Genomic DNA, 15,849 nt, shown 5'->3' with positions numbered 1-15,849 from the left:
CTTTGGAATAGAGATAAATGCTTTTTGCATTGAAACCACCTGAATGCACTGTATGCTCCTAGACTGCACAGTGGGTTCTCTTGCGACAGTGGATAAGTAGAAATCAGCATAGACTCACAGTACTTAAATAAACTTTATTCATTTCAAAAAAGGTCAACAACCTTGATTTTTGACACACCATGCAAACAGATGACTTCTGGATCTAGGGTATAGTCATAGTAAAGTGCTAACAGCTTTCATTATGCCATCTTGTGAAACAGTCATCAGGGGGTGGGACTCTTTTTCGGACGCTGGGACCTGATTGGGCACATGTTTTACAGCACCAGCTACTACTAGTAGGGCGGGGTTATATAACCATAACCTCACAAAAACTATGCCTAAACCTAACCTTAACCCTAACCTGTAAAACAAGCGCCCCCTCAGCACCCATCGACTCCCAGCATCCGCAAAAAAGGTAGTTCCATCAGGGGGTCAACCTTAGAAGATTAATTTACATCACATCAATAATACCAGCAAATCAGTACCCATTGCAATTCTATACTCATCTGACATCCAGTGAGCTTGACCTCATTACAAATGTTTTTTGTTTGTTTGTTATTTTATACTTGCTGCCACTATTGTTGAACAACCAAATTCATTTATTTAAACAAACGGCACAATGAGAATAGCATTTCTCAAATTCATTGTATATTTAGTTTTGACTGCAAAACCATGGGCAGGATGCCTGTCACTCTGTCCATAAATTAGCTGATGTATATTTGTTGTTTATTTGTTGACTAAGGCTAAGAATATTGGAATGCAGAGGACAGCAAAGTTCTAGGGAAGGTTAGAGGTCCACTCATGAAACCGTTGTCATATCCTGAACAAAATGAAGCTCATTGTGTTAAGAAATCAATATGAAACATTAGCTGAGTAACTTTACCCATTTTAACTCAAAATAAGGAACCATTTTCAGGGTATGTGGCGAACAAGAGTAGAAAAATAGCACTTTTTGAAGTCGAAAAAAGCCTTATATTTAAAGTATAATTACACTACACACAAGTCCACAAGTTCAGTGGTACATTTCCCGGTGAAAACCAGACTTGCTACAGCATTTCTCATGCCGATTCGCATTTCTTGTGGATCGGCAATTTTTGACGTATACATGAAGCATTTCTCGGATGCATCTATTTGCCCACGGTGAACGACTGCAGTCCAGTGATGGCTCTGCCCAGGATCAGAGCATGGATGTCATGTGTACCTGGAAAACAGCAGAATCCATCATGACACATTGGTACAACATGCAGTACGTGCAGAGTGATATCATGCAGACCTAGGGGCTGCATCATTCATTATCATTTTCAATATATTTATAAATCCTAAATAAATCTTATGAAGCATGTTTTTACAGCATGGCTCTGTAGGACAGTGGTTCTCAACCTGTGGGTTTTCAGGATTTTCAGGAGGGGGGATTCTATAATGGAATTCAACGGGGCTCGGATCGGGGCTGAAACCGTGCCCAAATATGGGTCATCATGGATATGGAGACGTCATAGACGACTGCGTGACATCACAGGTTGACCACAACACGCATTTCTCCAATTAATCTAACCAATGGCTAATGAGCCATCTATGTTTATATGTACAGTATTATGCTGCTTGTACAGTAGCTTGGTTTGAGCTCCTGAGCAGCCGTTCAAAATTATGTTCTGGTTTAGGAACCGTTGGTTTACTGTTCATGGTCGAGTATTTTATATCGTTTTGTATATTTGCCATAATGTGACAACCTGAACTGCAGTCTATGTATTAAAAGTGCTCTACATGGGTGGCGATGGCCTAGTAGTGGTTAAGGGAATTGAACCATGCGACTCGCTGTCAGGCTATGTGGTATATAGGCTCTAATGTAGACTGAAAGCGAGTCACGGGTTCGATTTCCGAGCCCGACAGTCTTTGCTGCATGTCACTCTCTCTCTCCCTCTCCCCGTTTGCTGTCACTCTCTACTATAATATCAAAATAAAAAGGCAGAAAAGACCAAAAAAACAATATATTAAATAAAGTGCTCTACAAATCCAGTTGATGACCATCATGCATAATGTTTACGCTAGCTGAAAATAGCCAATCTACAAGCCCAACACATTTGCGTTGTAGGGCTTGTAGATTGGCTATTTGCAGAGCGATAATGGCTCCCTACCTTCGTAGGTGTTGACGGCCTCCAGGTTCATGACGTGGCGGATGATGTGGTATTCGTCTGCGATGCCGTTCCCTCCCAGCATGTCCCTGGCCACCCTGGCTATGTCTAGCGCCTTGCCACAGTTGTTCCTTTTCATCATGGAGATCATCTCTGGGGCCGCTCTGGTGACAGCGTCATATACTGTGATCAGTCATTTTTGGCGAGAAGGCAACGCCTGGATAATAATTAACTCTTGTCTGGTACAGACTACAGAGCAGTGTTCATTTTGACTAAAACTATGAAGAAAAATGTTCGTCGACTACCTTTTTTTAATGAATAAATAAAAGCTAAGGTATGATGACAAAATCTATGAGTATGTATGTTAGTCAACAAATAAAAACTAGACTAAAATGTCAGGGAAGGACTAGTGGAGAAGAGATCCATTTCATGCATGGTTGCATGCGGGTGTCGATGCAGCCAAGCGTGAATCAGGCATTACAACATCATCATGGCCCGCCAAAAAACGTTTTAGACAGTGGTCCAAGGGCAGATTCACACTATGGTCCCGGGTGCGCACTCGGGACCACTTGGCAGATGTTGTTGTAGTGTGAATGATGCGTACCGTTCCCGGGAGCGGATCGCCCAACCGTACCTGGATCCGCAATCAATTAAGTCTCGGATACGGATTGCTGCAATGTGAAAGCCATCCGTACTAAAGGAGGAAGTGAACTATAATCATAATTTATATTTTTTTTATAATGACACATTATTTTACCTGGGTTGGACTTCTGGTAGTTTTACTTGAATGTTAACAAAGAATGATTGATAATCCACTAGTGTTGTATAATCATAATTTATATATTTTTATAATGATACATTATTTTACCTGGGTTGTACTTCTGGTAGAACAAAGAATGATTGATAATCCACTAGTGTTTGAGTAGCACGAGCCGTGGAAAAAACACATGCACTCCAGCTAGGACAAACAGAGCACCAAAGTCTGACGTCAATATCGGTAGAGGGCACAAATCCACGGGTTCATGTACTTTGTATTTGCATTGTAATCCCCATAGGGGGATTTTAGATCGCCTCATATAAGAACTGTGTTTGAAAAATAAACATGTCATCCCGGCCGTTTCACTCATATGGATATGAATCAACTGACTGAGAGAAAACGCTATTGTTACTGCTGCTGAATTAGTTAAAATTTTGCTAGAAACAGACTATCATATATGAGTGACTGACTGTCGCAAACTATACAGAGACACCTCCCTGACAATAACACAGAGACAGCTTGTTTATTTTTGGACCACAATGCTTATATGAAACGATTTTAAGATGACCCCATGTTATTCTCCATAGAGAAATTACTTCCATGAACCAGGCAGAACCAGGGTGCGAGCGAGTGACGTCAGGACTTCCGCGCTCTATACCAAGGCTTAGTCAGTGACGTCACTGTTAACATAACAGACGAGAGATAACGTTACGCTGTTGCGCTGTTTAAGACCATCAGCGCACACTGCTTTGATTGTGTATTGTTATGTTATTTTTGAGCCCCTCCTATATACAGGTTTAATGTTTGTTTTTAGTTCAATGTTTGTTTTAAAAACTCCATTGACAATGAAGAGGGTTTAATGTTAACACCATTGACAATGGAGGGAAAATTTACATCATCTTGTCACCAACACAAACATTAAATGCCATTAATAATAAAGAGAATTTAATGTTTGTTTTGACACCGTTTGTTTTACATCATCATTACATCACCTAATCTGGTAAAATGATAAGAGCGCTCTCTTTTTATAACTCAAGACAATGTCAGGAACACAGCCAAACTTTATTATTGCTCTAAACTCTGAAAGTGACTCTTCTTCTCTCCCAAATCCCCATAGTCCACAGCGCCCCTCTGAGGCACATAAGTTGAATGAAGTGTACCCGGGTGCGCCGTTGAATCTTGGCCAATGTGATTGTGAATCATGGCCAGTGGGGACCAGTCAACCGTATTCGGGAACGGTTCAAATCAAAACGGACTCATGCCTCTTTTAGACGGCGACCATCTCCAGATAAAACGGCAAAGTCCCGTTGCGTTCTAATTTTTTATTGACCCTTTACACGAGAACGCACACTTTATGAAAATGCTATAATGTCGCTAGGTGGCGGTAACAGGCTGCCAAATAGACCAGTCACCCACGTAGAGAAGAAGAACCAGGTAGCCCCCCCTTCACGCAACCCTATTGGGGCTGCCACCTATCAAGGCATTTTATTTACATGATGCTTTTACATTCACCATCGCTGATGAGCGGTGCTTTGTAGGGAGGCTTGTTCATTGTAGGATTTCATATATGGCTCTGCATCAATGTAATAAACATATGCGTTGTGACTTGTGAGCCAACGTGAGCCATGATGTCATAAGTTTTGCGGATTCACCGTTTTGCCTGTTTACACGGAGACCGGAGGAAACGTTGTGTTCAAAGATTTCCACTCTGGAAGGTGGTTTCAGTTTGTTTGCGTTTTCACCTCCTGAAAACGCCATTATCGTCTAAAGGTACACCAGCAAACTATACTTTATTTTGCCGTTTCCTATGAACACCGTTCTCGTCTAAAGGGACACCAGCAAACTATACTTTATTTTGCCGTCTCCTATGAACACCGTTCTCGTCTAAAGGGACACCAGCAAACTATACTTTATTTTGCCGTCTCCTATGAACACCGTTCTCGTCTAAAGACCACCTCAGTCCGTCTCAGTGTGAATCCCCTATTAATCAACTGTAGATTTAGTCGACTAAAGTCTTATGATATTTAGTCAATTAAAACTAGACTAAAACATTTCAGATGACTAAAATATATATACAATTCAAAAGACTATGACTAAAGCTTAATAAATATGTGCTGTCAAAATTAACACTGGTATAGAGTTAGAAGAGTATTATATATTTTTTTACTTCTTGTCATCGATGAGTCTCCCCAGCTGTAGACAGGCCTGCAGGCCGATGCTAATCTCCGTCAGCATGTCAGCCATCTTCTTCTGCATCAGCTGGTTCCTGGCTAGCGGCACGCCGAACTGGATTCTAAAATCCATAAAAATCATCATTTAAAGCCCAAAATTCTGCATATCCAAAGCCTCCATCATTCTATTCAAAGCCAAGGAAGTGTGTGTGTGTATGTATGTATGTATGTATGTATGTATGTATGTATATATATATATATATATATATATATACACACACACACACACACACACACACATATACACACCTGTCTAGTGTGTACTGGCGAGCGGCGTGGAAGCAGAACTCGGCAGCTCCAAGGACGCCCCAAGAGATGCCGTAGCGAGCGTTGTTGAGACAGCCGAAGGGACCCTGGTACCGGACAGAAGGATTAAAGCACTTAGTTTACACGCACGTGAAATCTGCATATTTTTTACAGAAAACAAGGGTCTAAAGCAGTGGTTCTCAACATGTCTTTAGTGCCTGTGTAGTGGTCTCAAAGACCACAGGAGTCCTTCAGAGGGTTCCAGGGGGTACAAAAAAACCCAGCAAGGTACAAATTAGTCACTTTACATGCTCACAACGCATCGATGCGACACCTTGTAAGCTTGTAGATCTGCTTTTTAAGCAGTGTTTGAACATTTATGATAATTTCTTTATTTTTGATGACAGATTTACAATGGTTCATTTCATAATTTCACCAGCAAGAAGTTAATCCAATGAGAAAATGAGAATGTATAACTCGGAATGTGGAATGTAATGAACACTCAGGATTTTACATGTGCACATGTGGCACATTAGGTGCGCTCACCCCCAGGCCGGAAACTTTGGGCAGCAGGTTCTCCTCTGGAACCTCCACCTCATCCATGAGGATCATGCCGGTGGCCGAGGCTCTCAGGGAGAACTTTCCCTCGATCTTGGGCATGGAGAGACCCTTCATGCCACGCTCTAGGATGAAGCCACGGATTTTTCCGTCTTCCGTCTTCGCCCAGACCACAGCGATGTCGGCTACCGGGGAGTTGGTGATCCTGTAAATAGAAAGGAAAAACAATGTTAAAGCTGCTAAAATAGATATCGTCTCAGGGTCTACTGTGTGGGAAATGTAATTTATACCTAAGATGGAATGCTCCCTTGGCCAGAGGAGATGTTGGGCTTTGAGCTTCAGGGCTGCTGTGACCCTATGGTCCTAATAGGCAGACCACCTCCAACTACTTAAGATGTACTAGTTATATTTTATAAAAGTACTCTATACAGATTGGTAAAATCTAATGTTTTATTTTTCACAATACGTTATGGTAGGAGAGACTGTGACCAGTACTGTTTGTTGGTGACAGCTGTTCAATAAAATATACCTGCTAGAGAACATGCTAAAACCTTTTAAACGTATGTTATCTGGTTCACAGCTTCACATGTGTTCATCCGTTTAATGCACAGATACATAAGGTTTAATTTAGAGAGAATCCAGACATCCATGTTTTCTATTGTCCGACTAATGTGACTATAGTAACCTGACACAATTTTAATTTCATTTCATCGCCAGAACATGATTTCTTTAATGGGCATGACTAGCGATTCAGGGCTGAGCCAGGCTATGACGATAGTAAAAAGACAACTTCAGCAACTTTAACATACGCTATAGAGCACCGAAGTCCTGACGTCACTGCCCTCTACTACCAGTAGAGGGCAGTGAGCGCCATGGTTCATGTATCTTTTTATAAGCATTGTACTCTCCATAGGGGGATTTTAGATCGCCTCAAGAACTGTGTTTGAAAAATAAACCGATCACCCGGGCCTTTTCACTCATATGGATATGAAGCATCGACTGAAGGTGGAAATGTACAAATATACCCAAAGAGTAACAAAATAAGCGTTAGAAACGAGCCAAACAACCCAGAGACTACATTTCCGGGTAGGCTGCTTCTGCCCGCAGCCCGTCGCACAACAGAAACTGAACGTTAATTACGTTTATTTTTATTTTTATTTTATTGATATATAATGTATCGTGGTTAGTACGAGTCGAGTCACCACCAGCTGAGCTTACGTCAACGAGGAATCTCAGGAACGCAATATGTTGACAGCTGGGCGTGACGTATATGCTCAGCGACATTGCATTCATATGTAGTTTCAAGGCTTTTGTGGTCACATTAATTCCATTTTCTCTAGAAACTGGCTGTATCAAATATGAATGGACATCATTAACGACGCACAGCCACTCCCCTGACAGAAACGCCGAGGTGGTCGGTTTATTTTTCAAACACAGTTCTTATATGAAGCGACCTAAAATCGCCGTTTGGGGATCTCAATGCAAATAAACAAATACATGAACCTGGAGATTTACGACCTCTACTGAAAGTGACGTCAGACTTCGGAGCTCTATAGGAGCTGGAATTACTGCAGCTGCTGGCACCAGACTTGCCCTCCAATGGCTCCTCTTGAAAATATTATGTCAAATTGGAGTTTGGCAAATATGACTGAAGGGCTCCCCCATGTGGACAACTAAGTCTTAAACACTGACATTTTGTTAAACAGATAAAAGTGCTTCCAGGAACGTGTATATTCCAAAAACTTAACCCTTGCCCTAAACAAGGAAGTGGGACAGCAACACAAAAGCTTAATTATTGTCCAAGCCAAAACATATACTATATTCTGAAATATTATATATACATTTTTTGAAAAGATCTCACTATAAAATTCTCTCTAGTCTTCTGCATCATGAGGGGAAACAATTCACGCCCCAAAACAATTTCTACAGTATTTCGCCATTACAGTATTATTTAGGACAGTGGTTCTCAAAGTGGGGTCCAGGCAGGGACCCTCAACCAGGGTTCCTTGAGGGGGTTCCAAATGGAAGCTTACAGGTCTATTCAAAGGAGCTGCGGTTGCTTGCAACTACATGCGTGTACTCGCAACTGTTTGGTTGAAGGAGTTGCATGGCGCCCCATTGGTGTGGTTTGGGCTTTAGAGACCTCCATGTTGGAAGAAGTTAGTTGCTACTGTAGAACAACAATTGATGTACAAAAACTTTAAGTCACTCTCTTTAAGAACAATTAAAATGCCTTTATTGTAATGGCATTCTCATTAGACTAAAGGCATTTTAATTGTTCTCAAAGAGTACTGTTGTATTGTTGATGTGCATTGTGTGAGCTTGTATAGCTATTTTCACTATTTTTACTTTTTGCTTTCAAACCTTTTACCCATAATAACATGCCCAAAATAGGGATAAATTATGAATTGATTATTTTATTTTCTATAATTGATTAATTTGATTAGTTCAATTAACTGTTGCACTCCTGTTGTGTTTACCAGGTCTTTGATCCAGTGAGGGAGTAGGTGCCACTGGAGGGGTTGTATTTGGCTCTGGTCTCCATGCCGCCAGGGTCGCTGCCGTGGTTGGGCTCCGTCAGCCCAAAGCAGCCCAGGATCTCCCCACGGGCTGGAGGACAGAGCATTGTACATACAAAGGCACATCACACCCCAGTGACCCCACAGGCATTTTGAACTTGTCTGTCGATTGAATGCTGCCGTCGTCTACACTGGATCCACATGGGTCCTCTCTCAGGCTTGCGACAAACATCATACCTCTGCTGTCGGGAAGAAACCACCTAACTCCAAAATGTTCATTTTTCAGGAAATTAAGAAAACCTTATATTTTGAAAACGACCAACAATCAAAGTTGGTGATGTGACTTTATATATTGTCAATTACCTGCATGAGATGGGGAGAGGTGGTGGAGTTAGTTGCTTAGCAGACAGTTTGAGGGTCCAATGGAGGTTTTGTCCAAAGCGTTTTTTACTACTTTCCAAAAAACAAAACTACTTTCAAAAACCTCAACCCCAGCAAAGGTGGTTTGCTCCTGACAGCAACGATATAGAAACGAAAGAGTATCGTTTTTTAATCATTTCAATTCACAACACTTGCCAGTACATTAGACATTGCTCTACAAATGTCTATCGTTTGATGTTCAGTTATTACCTTCTGTCAACAGTTAGCTTGCAAATAATATACACGTTGGGCTACCATGAATATACGGTAATTCCGTTCACAATCTCAACTTTCCACATCCCCCAGTCTGTTTACTTTTGCGAATGAGTTTTAAGAACGTCCTCACTTGAGGATCCAGTCTCCTTACCCAGCCTGGGGAGATATTTTTCCTTCTGCTCCTCGGTGCCGTAGGCGTTGATGGGGTGCATGACCAGGGAGGACTGGACACTCATCACAGAGCGGTAGCCACTGTCCACTCTCTCCACCTCTCTGGCAATCAGGCCGTAAGCCACGTAGCCGACCCCAGCACAGCCAAAACCTTTATTTATAATAAGGGTGAAAAGGAAAGAGAGAAAATGGTGGACCGTTAATTTTAACCACTTAAAGTCCAGGGGTGCCCAAAAGGTAGATCGCGATCAGTAGAAGGGCTGTGCAGGTAGATCACATTACATGCCCCTAAAAAAATATATTTAATTTAAATTTTGCCACTTGAATTAAGATTGACATTTAGAAGGGCCTGTCAGCTCAAACCCACAATGTATTACTTTGTTTTCAAGATTGTTGTGCACAAACGTCAGTAGCATTACAAAGTTATATACTGTGGAGTAAGGAAACAGCAAGACAGGAGACCTTGGGTGCGTCGAGGTAGTTTACTCACTTTCCACATACAAAATATTACAGTACACACTGTCGGTAGAAAGAAAAACCCTACCAATTCCATTTTCCTTCTATTTCCCATTCCAAGTGTGTTTGTCTTATGTTTTACTGTAGCCTATGTAACGCCAGTGCCGCCGCCGCCCCCCCCCCTAATCGCCCCATAATCATTTTGAAAGTGGCTCTCAAAGTCAAAAAAGTGTGGGCACCCCTGCCATTGAGAATGCATTGGGCCTTTAAGTTAAATAACTCCGAAACTACAAATCATTTCTAAGTAAAAAGTTCCAGCATGTGTCTCCACAGTAAGCTGAATTATAAAAAGTGTGAATGGAGTTTCTAGGTGAAAGTGCTTTTTTGACGTGCCAATATCTGCCATTGAGCCCCATTGTGAATTTCTCAAATTTGAAAGCACTATATTTCTAAAACTATGAAACATTTCAAAGATTTCTTTTCAGGCAAACATGTCCACCGTAAGATGAACCTAAATAGGTTTGAATGGGGTTTCTAGGTGTAAGTATGTAGGACTAGTAGCATGCCAAAGTTTGTGCTATTGCCATTGAGAATGCATTGGGTGTTTAAGTTAAATAACTCCGAAACTACAAATCATTTCAAAGTAAAAAGTTCCAGCATGTGTCTCCACAGTAAGCTGAATTATAAAATGTGTGAATGGAGTTTCTAGGTGAAAGTGATTTTTTGACGTGCCATAGAGCTGCCATTGAGCCCCATTATACATTTCTCAAATTTGAAAGCACTATATTTCTAAAACTATGAAACATTTCAAAGATTTCTTTTCAGGCAAACATGTCCACCGTAAGATGAACCTAAATAGGTTTGAATGGGGTTTCTATAGGTGTAAGTATGTAGGACTAGTAGCATGCCAAAGTTTGTGCTATTGCCATTGAGATTGCATTGGGCGTTTAAGTTAAATAACTCCGAAACTACAAATCATTTCAAAGTAAAAAGTTCCAGCATGTGTCTCCACAGTAAGCTGAATTATAAAAAGTGTGAATGGAGTTTCTAGGTGAAAGTGCTTTTTTGACGTGCCAATATCTGCCATTGAGCCCCATTGTGAATTTCTCAAATTTGAAAGCACTATATTTCTAAAACTATGAAACATTTCAAAGATTTCTTTTCAGGCAAACATGTCCACCGTAAGATGAACCTAAATAGGTTTGAATGGGGTTTCTAGGTGTAAGTATGTAGGACTAGTAGCATGCCACAGTTTGTGCTATTGCCATTGAGAATGCATTGGGCGTTTAAGTTAAATACGGGGGGGACATATTGACAGCAGAAACTGCTTGTCATAATTTCTACCCCCTCCCTATTCCAAAGCCCCCCCAGGTACATTATATATTTAAACTATTTTCAGCAATGGTACACTTATTTTTTCAGTGGGTAGATTTTGTTGAGCTGGTCATTTTGAAAGTAGATCTCACGTCATAAATGTGTGGGCAGTGCACCCCTGACTTAAACCAAGTTCTAATTGTTCTTAGTTGACCGGGTCCTTCAGGGCTCTATACTAGGACCGCTCCATTGCTGAAAATAGCCAATCTACAAGCTTACAACATCTCACAACGGGATGCACTGTGAGCTTGTAGATAGGCTACTTTTGTCGGACATTTTCAGCTAGAATAGAGATGCTAGGCTTCACATGGTAAAATTCATCAGGATCATCATTGTACACAGAGCTGGTCAATATACTGAATTACAATATCATATATTTTACTGAGGGGAAAAAAAAGATTGATATAGAAATACTGAGTATTAATGAGGCTGTATTGTAACTGTCTGGCACATTTGGCCATTAGAGATTGCTGATTTGAAGGAAATATATGGCATTATTGAATAATATTGTCTTTTAGAACATTAGAACGAGATTTGTCTCCAATCTGGCATTTTTGTGACAAACACGTTCTTTCAGGTCCAGGAATGTGATCTGCTTCAGGAAGTGTTGTATTTTTGTCTTGGAGCAACACAAAACAGAGTCTCAAACATGTCCTTTTTACGACCATTATCACGGTTAGAAAAATAATTAAACAACAATAATCTCCTCTGTCTGCTGCTTCCCCTTTAACCTGTTAATATTCATGATCCAGCCCTTATTATAGGCTTATATTGTATTCCTCTGGCATGCTGTGGTATGAATAAACAACAGGTGTCCTAAGTTCACCTCACTGTCTGCAAAAGTGACCAAAGTCCATCCCAAGCTGTTACTTTGTTCTAGATTTTTGGCATAATGTCAAAATGTGAAAATAGGCTATTTTGGCATTTATCGTACAAAGTATACGTGTATGCAGGGCTTAACAGCTTGCCTTGAACCCTTCCGTCCGTATTTGGTGTAGAAAGACAAATACTAGAGCCCTGGGTTCCCAGCCAACTACTGTAAGTATATTATAGAGGCTAGGGTATAAGTGGTTCAAAGCTTCACGGTGACTGAACACTCACCTTTGATGGTGGGACCCAGGACACCAAGCTCTCCCATCTCTGACACGATCTCCCTGTCGAACACTGGCAGACATTTACAGAAGAAATCAGTTTAAGTCAAATCCACTTTCAGCAGGATGAATGTAGCACTCAACTATAAAATAGCTATGAGGAATAACCTTGTCAGTCTCGACTTTTGTTCTTGTCAACTGCTGAGAAACTACAATGAACATATATCACCCCACCTTTCTGAGATCTTGAACTGTTTCTGCAACAGCTGTACTAAAAATCAAAATAACTTGACAGTTTTGTGTGCGTTAAGTAGCACCTGTATTGCTTCAGATTTTTGTAGAGCATCAGCATATTCATATGGGAATTGGAAATGTGTTTAGCCAAGTGGTTCTCAACATGGGGTCCAGGGGTCCCCAAGGGGTCCTTGAGAAGGTTCCAGGAGGTCCCCAGCAAATCATTGATCGTTAGGAACCAAATGGGCCCTGATGGGTCTGTTACTCTGACACTGTGCCCCCAAATAATTGGCAAAACACTAAGATTTTAATGATAATATAACATTAACTTTAACAAAAAGTGCTACCAATAGATAAGAACTTAAAAGTATACTACATTAGTTGGAACACAATCGATGAATTGATAATTTAAACAAACATGCTCTGCAAAATGCACACAGCCCACCCCATCTGACCACTTAACATGGTCAGATGGGTGGGCCACGGACGCTCGGCTTTCAAGATTTTGAAGCGGGGGCCCTGATTCAGAAAAGGCTGAGAAACCACTGCTTTTTGTCACATTGTTCTACCTTCGTTTCTGTTGGCCATCAGGATGCGGGGCATGAGTTTCTCCTGGCAGTAGTCACGGAAAGTGTCTCTGACCATGATCTCATCCTCCGTCAGCTGACTGTCGAGCTCCAGGGCATCGCGCCAGTTGAACTGCACCTTGGCTGGTGGTCATACATTATTATGAGAACAATTAAGATCAGTCTTTTATACCAATGGTTCTCAAAGACCCAGCTGGGGTCCTAGAGGGGCTTCCAGGGAGTCGCCAGCTAAATCGGTGAGCATCGAAATCAGAATGAATGCTATTCAATACTTTTGGCTATTCGAAAATTGGGGATCTACAAGCTAACGTGATCACAACCGTGATGTGTCGTGAGCTTGTACATCTAACGTTTTTGGAAAAACTGTAAATGTTTTCAGTACTTTTGTCAATTTTTAACAAAACTAAATCTTCTCTTGCGGGCGACAATGGCACAAAAGATTTTCAGACGGGGGGCTGCGGCCAAAATACTCATCAATTTGGGGGTCCTTGACATGAAAATGTTTGAGAACCACTGAATGTGCTATTCCACTGTGTACAATCAATCTGACTTGTGTTTTATCCTTTTGATACATATGGACATGAATATATTACCGGTATATATGTATGCATCAATCAAAAGCAATTGTGTGTCATTGTGTAACAGAATAGTCCAGGTCAACACCTACGTGCTTTGGTCTTCAGCTCAGGCTTGTCCGAATCTGTGGAATTACAACCCATATATCAGTCGTCAGAAATATACACTGTCATTTCAAGAAATTAAGATCTGACAAAGCATTCACTCTGTTATAACTTATAGGCCGTTTATAACTTCTTATTTTGTAAGACATGGTAATTACTAGTAAGTTATTTTCAGCTGGAACGGGTATCGGCGAACGTATGTGACTCTATGCACAGATACAGTATCACATCATTTATTGTGCGATAGCTCATTTACAGAAACACAGTGGTAATGGAGGAGGCAACATTAGTCACAGCTAGCCAAATGTCATCATCAAAATGTCCTTCATTCTCTGTATGTATTTGATAATGTTTTATGAAGGGGTTTAACCATACAACGATAGCAATCATATTGCATCGATACATGGTTAGTAGAATAATACATATACATGTAATGCACTGGTATTGGATTGGAACTTGGTACCGACAGATACGCAGGTTCAGTTATCGGTACCAGGAAGGGGGAAATGGTACCAGAACATCTAAATTACATAGAAGGATAACATAAGCTCCAGGGGTTGACACTAAGGTCTCAGAGGCACTTGCCCTTCGGTCAAGTACAGGTCATGTTCTACTTGCCCAAAGGTCATGCCCACTTGCCCGAAAAGTAAATCGTCCATTATAAAATGCTAGGTAAAATTTGAATAGCCGTTCTTTTCTTGCCTTTTTTTTACACTTTCTGGGGCTGCTCGATAAGAAATGTCACACCTCAATGTTTATGCCAAATACCTGCTAATGAATATGACGGTATGGGTTCACACTTGTTATTTTAAATTTGTGTAGCAACAGTGAAAACAGCACATTATAGGTAAAAATGCTCTGGCCACGTTCAGGTGTTTAGACCGATATCTCATGTTGCGTTTATAGACGGTTGCGTCCACCTCTCGTCTCAAACGAGCACTTGCCCGGTCGGTCAACCTGAAAGCAGGGTCAACCTGAAAGCAGACTCCACCTGGCAGCCCGAAAGTTTTATTTACCTGCCAAGGGAAGGTGGGCAAGTGTCCATGGCTGAGCTCGATTATCAAACTCCCATCCCCCGAGTTAAAGGTACTGGTAGCCAATATTATCAGGAGCCAGTAGCACCATCTCACAAGTTCAAACTTAGCCTAGTTATTGCTTAAATGGCATGTATGCATTACTGTATGCATATACAATGCATAGCCATTTAAGCTATAACTTGGCTAAGTTTGAACTTAGTGTGAGGTGGTACTTACCTGGGTTTGATTACATCCAGCCTTCAGAGCAGCAATGAGACAATATGACAGCTTATAAACAGCAGTATGATAGGGTTCAAATATAGTATACAACAATTTAGTCATTTCATATTTGCCGTTACAAGTCAATGCTAAGTAAATACCGAGTCTAGCAGGTGCTGCTGCAGTGCCCTGGGCTCTAGAAGCTGCGATGAAGGCACACCTCTGTGGGTTGAGTAACAGCCGACACACAGCGCTCCGCAATGCCATGGTGGACATCTGTCTATGAGAGTGCAGGGGAGAGGGAGACAGGAAGATTTGTGGTAACTTTGTGTTGTTCAAAATTCAAAACTTCTGCTGTAGCTTCATAGAATGATCTGTTCGTTGTCTGTCCTGAAATGGTTTCAATAAACTCAGTATGACAGAAATTGGTCTCTTATAAAGACTACAGTTAGTATTAGTATAACACACTCAGAATAAATAACACACTCAGAATAAGAGAAAATCCCCATCAAGACAAGCTGTCACTTATTTCTCACAGACTTTGAGAGAGAATATAGCATTGCCATTGCTTCTAAATAGCCAGCTAAGCTTTATGTAACGTAATGGTCTCTAGACAGTTAGCTTAGCAAGTCAAGTAGTCCCGCGGATCATTTGCAAACATAAAAGCCACATCCACAGAGTAAACGGACATACAGTGCATTTTCAACTATCTGCAAAGTCATAAGAAAAGACTGAACCGTTAAGAGCACTTACATGTGTTTTTGTGTACAATGTCACGTTTGGTCACCTCTCAGGCTGTTGACACACAGAGCAGAGCAGAGGGAGGAGGAGCAGAACGGCCATCAGCGATTGGTCCAAATATGCGTCGCCGTCTACGTCATGACGTCAACGTGTCATGACGTAGAC

At 41.2% G+C, this 15,849-nt stretch overlaps 1 protein-coding gene across 1 annotated transcript; it reads right to left on the bottom strand.

Moving 5' to 3' along the window:
* Nucleotides 1-119: 119 nt before the first annotated feature.
* LOC306937760 (glutaryl-CoA dehydrogenase, mitochondrial-like) lies at nucleotides 120-15,814 on the bottom strand. Its single transcript, XM_079521704.1, has 12 exons — nucleotides 15,697-15,814; nucleotides 15,105-15,223; nucleotides 13,696-13,728; nucleotides 13,011-13,151; nucleotides 12,218-12,280; nucleotides 9,267-9,437; nucleotides 8,441-8,570; nucleotides 5,949-6,165; nucleotides 5,406-5,509; nucleotides 5,093-5,218; nucleotides 2,172-2,332; nucleotides 120-1,240 (listed from the first exon to the last, which is right to left on the bottom strand). Exons 2-12 carry the CDS (start codon nucleotides 15,217-15,219, stop codon nucleotides 1,167-1,169), a joined length of 1,335 nt encoding a protein of 444 aa, XP_079377830.1. The 5' UTR covers nucleotides 15,220-15,223; nucleotides 15,697-15,814; the 3' UTR covers nucleotides 120-1,166.
* Nucleotides 15,815-15,849: the final 35 nt, after the last annotated feature.

Source organism: Electrona antarctica (assembly GCF_951216825.1).
Source record: "Electrona antarctica genome assembly, chromosome: 14".
In the NCBI taxonomy this organism is placed as follows: Eukaryota; Metazoa; Chordata; class Actinopteri; order Myctophiformes; family Myctophidae; genus Electrona; species Electrona antarctica.
This window is presented reverse-complemented; position numbering and strand designations above follow the sequence as displayed.